Source organism: Corvus kubaryi, unplaced genomic scaffold (genome assembly GCF_017639235.1).
Source record: "Corvus kubaryi isolate FWS band 111438036 unplaced genomic scaffold, C.kubaryi_AGA036_p1.0 split3-73, whole genome shotgun sequence".
Taxonomy (NCBI): domain Eukaryota; kingdom Metazoa; phylum Chordata; class Aves; order Passeriformes; family Corvidae; genus Corvus; species Corvus kubaryi.
The window spans coordinates 5,702,196-5,711,702 of NW_024582091.1; the positions used below are offsets into that span (position 1 = coordinate 5,702,196).

The following is a 9,507-nucleotide window of genomic DNA, read 5'->3' on the forward strand; positions in this document are numbered from 1 at the left end:
GTGGAAGCCAGGATGCCTAACCTGAGAGAAATACAGAAATATTGTTCAAGCATACGGCAATGAAGTTAGGAAAGATAAAAGCATACTGGAATTGGATCTAGCTAGGGTTGTCATAGACAACACATATGGCTTCTCTAAGTGTACAGGTGACAAAAGGAAGCCTAAGAAAAATGTGGACCCATTGCTAAATGAGCAGATGACCTAGTGATGCAATACAGGCCTCAGTCTTCACTAGCAAGACCAGCCTTCAGGAACTCAGGTTCCAAAAATCAGGAGGAAAGGCTGGACCAAGGAAGATGTACCCTTGGTGGGAGAGGATCAAGCCAGGGAATACATTAGCAAACTGGGCATATGTATGCTAAGTCTAGGGGCCGTGACAGGATGCACGGACAGGTACTGAGGGCACTGACAGATGTCATGGTGAGATCACTTTCAATTATCTTTCATGGATCATAGTGTCTGGGGCTAGTGCCTGAGGCTGGAGGAAAGCAAATGCCACCTCCATGTTCAAGAGGGGCAGGAAGAACTACAGGACAGTTAGCCTCATCCTGATCCCTGGCAAGGTAATGAAGCAGCCAATCCCAGTAACCACTTCCAGGCGTCTCAGCGACAAGAAAATCATTGAGATGTCAGTATGGCATTACCACGGGGAAATCAGGCTTGACCAGCGTGACAAACTTCTATGATAAACTGATTGCCCTGGTAGATGAGTGGAGCAACGGCCATTGTGTATCTGGGAGTTCACCAGTGCCCTTGGCAACGCCTCCCGTAAGATCTTCACAAAGGGTCTCTGCAGATGCCTGGGCTGGATAAAGCACCGTGTGAGGTGGCTGAGCAGGGGCCGGCTGAGCACGCACAGCACGGCGGAGGCAGCGGCAGCGGGACGGCGGCACGGCGCGGCCCGGCCCGGCCCAGAGAAGCGACTTTGCCGCCTTATTTCCCCTGGCTGCCAGCCGCAATAGCCGCTCTTCCTCCGCCTCCTCTTCTTCCTCCTCCCCCGGAAGCGGCGTGCGGGTTTTCCCCCTCCGAGCAGGAACTCGATGCAGCCCAACTGAAGGCGGACGAGGGGAGGCCGGAAGAGGGGGAGAGCCCGAAAGAAGGAAAGAGCCCGGAGCGCCGGCCAGGGGGCCGCGCCATGGGGCTGCCGCGGCAGCGCCCGCACCTGCCATAGCGAACGCTGGGCAGAGCGGCGGCACCTCCCGATCTCGGCGAGCCGTGAGCCCCGCCCCCGGGCCGCAGAGGAAGCGAGGACGCGGCGGGTCCGGGCGTTGTTGCCCGCGCGGGCCGGCGGCGGGTGAGCGGGGCCGGAGCGCTGTGCGCGCCGCGGGGCCGGCGGTTGCAGGGCAGCGGGCGGGCCCGGCGAGCCGCAGCACGGCAGGCCCGGCGTGCGGAGCCCGCAGAGCCGTGTGCCGCGGGGCCGGGCGGGGACGGGAACGTGATTCAGCACCGCAGACCCCGCCGTTGTTTTGGAGCAGGACGCTCAGCCTTCTGCCGCGGTCCTAGAGCGGCCCAAAGCAGCCGCAGCTGCTGAAAACGCCCGAGGTCGCCCGCAGCTGTTACGGGCCGGCCTCGGCTCGGCGGTGGCTGAGCGCCGCTGGGCTAGAGCTCGGGTCTCGGCTCTTCCTGGGGTTTCAGGCTCGGGCATGTCCTTGGGCTGCTACACTGCAGCTATGGCTGCTGGAGGAGTGTAGGTATTGGCATGCTTTGTAGATAAAGACACTTTTTACATATTTGGAAAAATACAGTAGCGTGATTCGAGTCAAAATCGTTTGTCGCTTTTTCTGGTGTCACTGATGATTGAGAGTGATAGAGACTTGTTGAATACAGATAGACTGCAAAGCCAAAGAAGGCATAAAATGGAAAATGCTGTATAGTTCAACAAAACTTACAAAGTGAAATTATGTAGTATGTTTTGTTTCCGTTTAGATAATGGAGTCTTGTAGCTCTGACAACCTTCGCAAGAGTCAATCACCAGCTTCTGAAAGTGAAGACGAGATTGAGTTCATTGGAGTAAGTAGATCTTGTAGTGGAAACACACTGCTTGTTGGAAAAAATACACTTTCAGTAGTCCAGCAAACAGGAGAGGGGGTCTTTATTGACTCTGTTGATGATTATATTTCGATGTAAAGCATTACTCTTGAATATAAAGATAATTTCATTTGTGAGTGTTTGTGGCAGATAACAACTTGATCTTAAAGGTTTAAGTGCCCTTTCTTGGAAAGGTATAAGATGATGTCAGTTGGTCCTGTAGTGAAAATATGGTCTTGAGTATCCCAGCAGATGAGGGGGGAATTACAGTGATCAGTGAGATACATGAGGGACTGTAGATAACTTTCCTGGTAATCATATTGCATAGCATTTTGCTTTATGAATAGTCCCAGTAAAGTTAATGGAATAAATCACTGCTCATTCTGCAAATCAGTGTCAAAATCACTGTACTCAGTTTAGAAAAGGAAGGAAATAATGGGTTAGAGGCCTTAAACAATCCTCTCAAATTGTGAGGCACTCTCTATTGTACAACATGCTGACATGGTTTATGTGAATGTAACTTTCAGACACTTTTATCTGTTGGAGATCCAAGAGAAGCAGAATGTTTTTCATGCTGCCTGCATTCTGGCCTCAATCTGTCATCAGTGAAGTGGTGCTGGATGGCAGGGTCACATAGAATCATAGAATTGTTTAGGTTGGAAAAGACCATTAAGATCATTGAGTCCAGCTATTAACCCAGCACTAAACCATGTGCCTAGGATCCACATCTACACATCTAAAGATGTTTTTCTTGAAGGAGCAAGTCATGTTACTAAGGTCAAGTGATTAAATGATGCCAGTATTTTTAGCAGCTGTTTTTTGTAGAATTTTCTCATTTTTGAACAGAATACTGAATAATAACTAGATTTCCCTTCCCCCCCCCATTTTGTGTGGTGTTTGATTAAAGCCAAAGTTCAACATGCAGACTTTCTGTGAGGGTGTTCAGGTGCTCAAGTATGAAGGATAGGTGGGGTTTTTTGCCAAAATTATAAGTAGTTGAGTATCTCTGAGACGTCTTAATGTTTTGGTTGATTTTGGCAAAATTGATTAATGAATTCAAAGTTCATTATATATACAAAAGTATTCATGTGCATCTGCAGAGAAAGGCTTGGGGCTGTTGGTGGATGAGCTGGCAATGTCTGCTTGCAGCCCAGAAATTCCCGTGTGTCCTGGGCTGCATCCAAAGCGGTGTGGCCAGCAGGGCGAGAGAGGGGATCCTGCCCCACTGCCCTGCTCTGGTGAGACGCCACCTGCAGTGCTGCATCAGCTCTGGGATCCCCAGCACAGGAAGGACATGGACTTGTTGGAATGAGTCCAGAGGAGGGACACCAAGATGATCAGAGGGGCAGAGCACCTCTTCTGTGAGGAAGGACTAAGAGAATTGGGATTGTTCAGCCTAGAAAAGAGAAGGCTTCAGAGTGTCCTAATTGCAGCCTTCCAGCACCTGAAGGGAGCCTACAGAAAAGATGGAGAGGAGCTTTTAACAAGAGCATATAGTGAGAGGACAAAGGGGAAGGGCTTCAGATTGAGAGTAGGTTTAGATTAGATATTAGGAAGAAGTTGTTTTCTGTGAGGGTGGTGAGGCACTGGAACAGGTTGTCCAGAGAATCTATGGATGCCCCATTCCTGGCAATGTTCAAGGCCAGGCTGGATGGAGCTCTGAGCAGCCTAGTGGAAGGTATCCCTGCCTGTGGCAGGGGGGTTGGGATGAGATGATCTTTCCAACCCAAACCACTCTGTGATTCTGTGATCATGACTGAATAAGCTTCATTTTCTTCAAACTGGGTAATTAATGAACAAGGAAACTAGTGTAGCTTGGAATGTGTAATGATTGAAGGGCTGCTGGAGCACCAAGAGCAGTAACTAAAGAGAACTGAAACAAAAGAACTAAAATCGGCATTTCTGGCTGCCTTTTCTTTTTCCTTGGCTTTGCCTGTGGATAATATGGATCCTTTGTGGTCCCAGTGACTATTGCTTCCAAGAGAGGCTGCTATATATAGGAAGATGACTCTGCTCAAATTTTGTGCAGGATTGATATCCTGGGGTGAGGAGCTTACTATTGTAGTTGATGAATACTAGGGGAAAGGTGTGTGACCCTGGCCATCACCTCATATCAGCAATATGTCTTCAGATCTCTCATTTGCTCCTCTGAGTGAAGGTGACTTTGGACTTCGCTAAAGGATTTCTAGACTGCTTGGCTAGCTTTAGATCATCCCATTTCCATATAATAAATGTGTATGACTGGAAACTTGTACTCTTCATAAATGTTATGGATGGATGCCTCCTGGTTACCTGCATGTCCTAAAGACCCAGTGCATAAGGTGGGACTATATAAATTGAATTAGAGAAGCCACTGGGGTATCCCAACCTGTGCTCATTTTGATAGAAAACAAGTAGTTGTCGGCTGTATGATCTGTGTTTTTCTTCCTTTTTCTCTTTTTTTTTTTCCTTCTTGACAGTCAGATGTGGCTTTGGTGTGGGTTTTTTGTTTCTTTGATCTGTTTTTTCTTTGTGGTTTTGGGTTGTTTGTTTTTCTATTTCATTCACTTGTACTGTGGTGTTTGAATTCATACTGTAGGACTGTGCTTTTTCTCCATCAGATAAGGACTTTTGTCAATGTCCTGCTGCCTGATATTTTCAGCTTTTTTAATCTGATTCACCCTCATTCAGGAAACTTGAAACTATTCTTCCATAATTTCCCACCTTTTAGTTCTTCATTGCAATGTATTTTGTCCATTTAAAATCATTACATTTTAAGTTTTGCATACCACCAGAGAAATATAATTTAATCTGCAGTGCAAGCTGTTACTCCTACTTTATTAAGATAGGATGGTCTTGCCCCCATTTTGTTTACTTGGGAAGGATAAGGCAAGAGTGAAGAAATTCACAGGTCTAATGCCCTGTGAACAAATAGACAGATAATTCCAGTTGGCACCAAAAGCACTGGACTTAAGTTAATATACCAAATCAAGTGATTTGCTAAAGCATGGTAGTTACTATTTAAAGGTTTTGCTTCCTTTTCCCCTAAGATGTTAATTATTAGATACTCCGAATGAAGTATTTGTCTCTCTGGCTTTTAGTTGCATCACAGCAGGAACTGAATAAAATGGTAGTGATGTTATGAAGCAACTCTTTTATTTTTGCACCCATCCCAAGTCAGCCAGGGATTTGAATTTTTGTATTTGCTACGTTACAAAAATCAAAACTTGTTACGTGCATGTTGGCTCATGATGTTGGTCAGTTCTCAGCAGTCTTAAAAGTTGGAAGTCTGCTGGGACAAAGATTTAGAACACAAATAGTACAATTTATGTCAATTTTTAAAAATTTATTTTAATGTAAACTTGTCCTATAATAATTATGTTTACATGTGTATACACAGTTATGCTCACATAATTATTTGTCAAAGAGAAGTTTATTGTCACATACATGAAAGCTAGATTCATGCTTTCTGTATGCTAGTGTGTGTATAATTATGCAGAAGTTTAATTGTGCTGTTTAAGTAAACTGGGTATTTGATCTGAATGCACGTAAAGCTAGAAACAACAAACAAAGCACCTTGCATGGTGTATCAGTGGACAAGGTGTCTGTTAGCTAGGCCTGATTATCCAAAGATGGAGTGAAATGAGGAAAGGCAGGAAAGAGATATCACAATTTAGGGCTTTTGGAGAAAACTTTGGGAAGCAATAAAAATGAGTTTCACAGAACTGCTTGAGAAGAAACTGTCCTTAGAGATGAATATGAGGCTTCATCTTTACCAGTTACCAGTTAAACAAATTTGATTGTATTTACAGTTAAATTGGGTACTGTGCATAGCATAGTGAAATTGCAGTTTTGTTGACTTAATGCTGATGCTTCCAGGCAAAGCTGTGAATAACGGTAGAGACGCCACAGCTGCCTGGAGAATTCAAAACCTAGAAATTCTTCTACTCATGGAAGTAGCTGTGACTTTTGTTCATTGCTCAGTGGCATGGCTGTTAGTTTGTGAGAAGAATGGCTTTTGAAGATTGTTTAGAGAAGTAATTTAGAAGTCAAGCATTTTGGGGGTTTTTTTGGTTAGTTGTTTCTTTGTTTTGTTGTTGGTTGGTTGTTTCATGGTTGGTTTTTTTTTGGGGGGGGTGGTTTTTTTTAGTTTTTTTGAATGTGAAGGATCTGCTGATAAGATGTGAAGAGTGAGCATATGTTAATGCTAGTACATCTGAATACTTTTGTCTTTCGGGGTGCCAAGTATGCCAGTATAGACAGCTAGAGAGGCCCCAGCTTTCAGCTGTTCATGGAGAGCTTGTCCATGTTGTTTTTGTGTAATCTCAGACTCTTGTGTGCCAAAGTTTACTCCCCCACTCATCCTGTGGGGAGTTACAAGTAGGATGAAGCTCTCTGATCCTCAGCTTCTTAACTCCCCTATAGTGATGGAATCCTCAGGTTTGGCACCATCTTTGCATTACTATTTAGTTGAACCAGCTGGAAAGAAAGTAATTAAAATTCTCATGATTTTCAGTTTAGGGCTTGTCTTGTGTGGAGGTGAGCGGTACACAAAAATTGCATAGAAAAGGCACAGAATGTGGAAGGAAAAAGAACACTTAATGTGTGCAAAAGACATTTAAACAAGTGTAATAATAGTTGTGTTAAATTTATTGTTTTGATCACTTGAACTTCTAGGCTTGAAAGTTACTCTGCATTTCAGCTGTCAATTTGGTAAGTTTTGATTAGTTGCTGAACCCTGGGAGTAAGAAAATAAGAAAAATCTCTGCCCTTGAAGAAGGTACAGCTGTTAGGATCAGAGCTAAACATTTCAGAACACATTTTTGAACTGATTGGACAGTCAGGTGATCTGAGTGTGTCTTTGAACTCTTACTTGCTAACATCTGTTTAATAAAGGTTTGATTTCTTAAAAGTATTGCAGAGGCTGTCAGATTCTACAGAAGCAAATCTGAAGTGGATTTTTTTTATATATATTTCATTTAGAAAACCGTGTTATCTTTATTTATTTAATCATAAAAAGTTAAGTACTCTTTGGGGGAAATTGGAGGCTGGCAGCTTGATTCATAGAAGCTTTTGTCATCTGTCCCAAGATTTCATCCCTCTTCTCCCCAGTGAGACAGGAGGACTGTTTATGCCCGGCCAGCTGAACAGCTTTACTGCCTTGAATGGTGGAAGAATGTAAAGAATGAGATGCATTGAGAGCAGCAGAGAGGATTCCATGCTGCTTTTCTCTCTGCTACTCATCATCAGGCAGTAGGTCTTCCTAGCCTGCCCTACATAGTTGATTGTTAATATCTTGAACAAACTGCCAGTATATGGCAGAGATGGTACATTTTATCTCTGAGGAAGACAATTTAATGCTTTTGTGTGTGCATTTTTAACACTTCCTTTCCAGGAGGGACCTTTAAGGCCTGTCCTTGAATGCATTGATCTTGTCAGCAGTGAGGATGAAGAACCTAACAGCAGTTCTTATTTTCATGTGAGTATGTTGTAATGTATTTTATGACATCTTGATTGAATAAAGTAATTGGTCTTCTGTATTTTTTTCCTATCAGTTACTCTTCACAAAAACCTTGTTAGATGTATTTTTACAAATACTAAATAACCAGTATTGAAGTATTTTGATTTTTCTACCTGCTGTTGAGTGAAAAGCAAGAATACCAGCACTCCATTTTTTCCTTGGTAATTTTATTTCTCTTTCAGTCATCTTAACAAGTGTGTGAAAATAAAATGTCACTTTACATTCAGCCTCAGAAGTCAGGGTGTCCAGTTTCTAGCCTGGAAACATATCTGATCTACTACCAGGCCTTTTCTTTCTAAAATAACTTTTTAAGAACAATTTATGGCTTGAATGACCTTGTTCCAGTGACAGTCTGGTTTTAGTTCAGCCAAATCCTTCATAATCCAGTCTAAGAATGTGCAAGTCAGAAGCAGGCTCATCAGTTTATCTATCCCCCAAACTTATTCTGCCTGCTCTGCAAGGCCTTTGAAAAGAGCATTGATAGACCCTACCAGAGCTGGTTTTGGCAGCAGTGACTATCTTTTGACTTTTGTTTTCCTGTGTTGCAGTAGTGGATGTTTGTAATAAACCTGATTATTAAGGAAAGGTGGATCTTCTGTACATGCATAGGCTGACACTACGGGGATGATTTCTAGAGCTGACTGTGTAAGAGGAGGAAACTACAGTATATGGTCTATCCCTTAGGCTAGAAAAAGCTAATGACCTGCCTTTCTGAAGATAGTAGGCAGTGTTAGAGCAAGAATGATAGCAGTTCTCAGTTTTTTAGATGGGCTGCCTGTTGGCTTTGAAGTCAGGAGGGATTTTGTTTACTTAGAAGGACTTACTTAACTTTTCATTTGTTGGAGACTTCTAGGATTCTCAACATCATGTTCCTCTACTGCTTGGTGAAGCTAATGTTTATGTTGAAATGCCTTGAATATGTTGAGGGGAGGGTTGTTTTTGTTTGTTTTTTAACAGAAGTTACAAATGCTGGTAAAAAGGAAGAGAAAACTAGCAAGGTAGCTCATGGAACTTAGGATAAGAGTATCTTTACTGAACTATGTCGTGATGCTTGGGCATCACTTGTCAATGTATTGGTGTCTGTTACTTAACAATCACCAAATAAGAGTTTAACTTTCCAATTGTAGAGAAATACTAAGCGTAAGGATCACATTGACTATCAGAAGGAACGAGTTGCATCAACCCTGGATCGTCTGGCACGCCATGTTGAAGTAGAGAAACAGCAAAAAGAAGAGAAAAACAAGGCCTTTAAGGTATTGGATATGTTTTATTTTGGAAGAATTGCATAATAAAGGCCTTGTAGTCACAAGTGTCTTTGTTTTCACTACTGAGCTAATAAAAAAATTGGTGAGGCATACCTGAAACTAGCAACTAGACTTCTGCTTCTGGGGCATTGTGTGAAACACAACATCGACTTTGTCTCTTTTGTGGCTTTTAACTGATCAATTTTCTAGTCTTAGTGCAGTTTCTAAAGGGGGAAAAATTGGAATTGAACAGGGACAAATGTAAATCCAGAGCTGGTGAAATGTGCTGACTTCCCAGCCTAATTTTCTCAACGCTGTTAACAGCTTTTAAAAATCACATAATTGTACTATAGTTACAGATTGTTATGGTCTATGGTAGACTATGCAACTGCAGTACAAGAGAGTACAAGGCTAGATTAGATACGGAACAAGGTAGCCGTGGTGTCTGGAGGCCTACATCCCCATTCTGTCTCCTCCACATTGAATTTGGCAATCTGTCTATGTCTCCACCTACACTTTTTCAACTGTAAAGTGGAGTCAGAGATAACCGTGTAACTTTTAAAGCAGTTTGAGAATGAAGGCTGAAAGATCCTTTTGTTAAAGAATATATTTTCCTCCTGCTTGGCTCTTTCCTCATCAGGTAATGCAAACTGCAGACTTAAATTTAGTCTTCAAAGTGAAAATGCCTTTTTCTTTCCCTTTCGTTTTCTTTCCCTTTCGTTTTCTTTCCCTTTC

At 42.8% G+C, this 9,507-nt stretch overlaps 1 protein-coding gene across 3 annotated transcripts in view; it reads left to right on the forward strand.

Annotated features, from left to right (window-relative positions):
• The first annotated feature begins 935 nt into the window (after positions 1–935).
• The window catches only part of ZNF451 (zinc finger protein 451), a 36,810-nt gene continuing 28,238 nt past the window's right edge, over positions 936–9,507 (forward strand). Inside the window, exons 1-4 of one of the 3 annotated variants that reach the window (XM_042016937.1) lie at positions 936–1,294; positions 1,907–2,010; positions 7,403–7,486; positions 8,656–8,781. In XM_042016937.1, coding sequence (XP_041872871.1) covers positions 1,930–2,010; positions 7,403–7,486; positions 8,656–8,781 — 291 coding nt within the window. In that variant the 5' untranslated portion in view covers positions 936–1,294; positions 1,907–1,929. Of the gene's footprint in view, positions 1,295–1,445; positions 1,688–1,906; positions 2,011–7,402; positions 7,487–8,655; positions 8,782–9,507 lie in introns of those variants that run through there. The other 2 variants (XM_042016935.1, XM_042016936.1) reach the window with 2 other exon arrangements.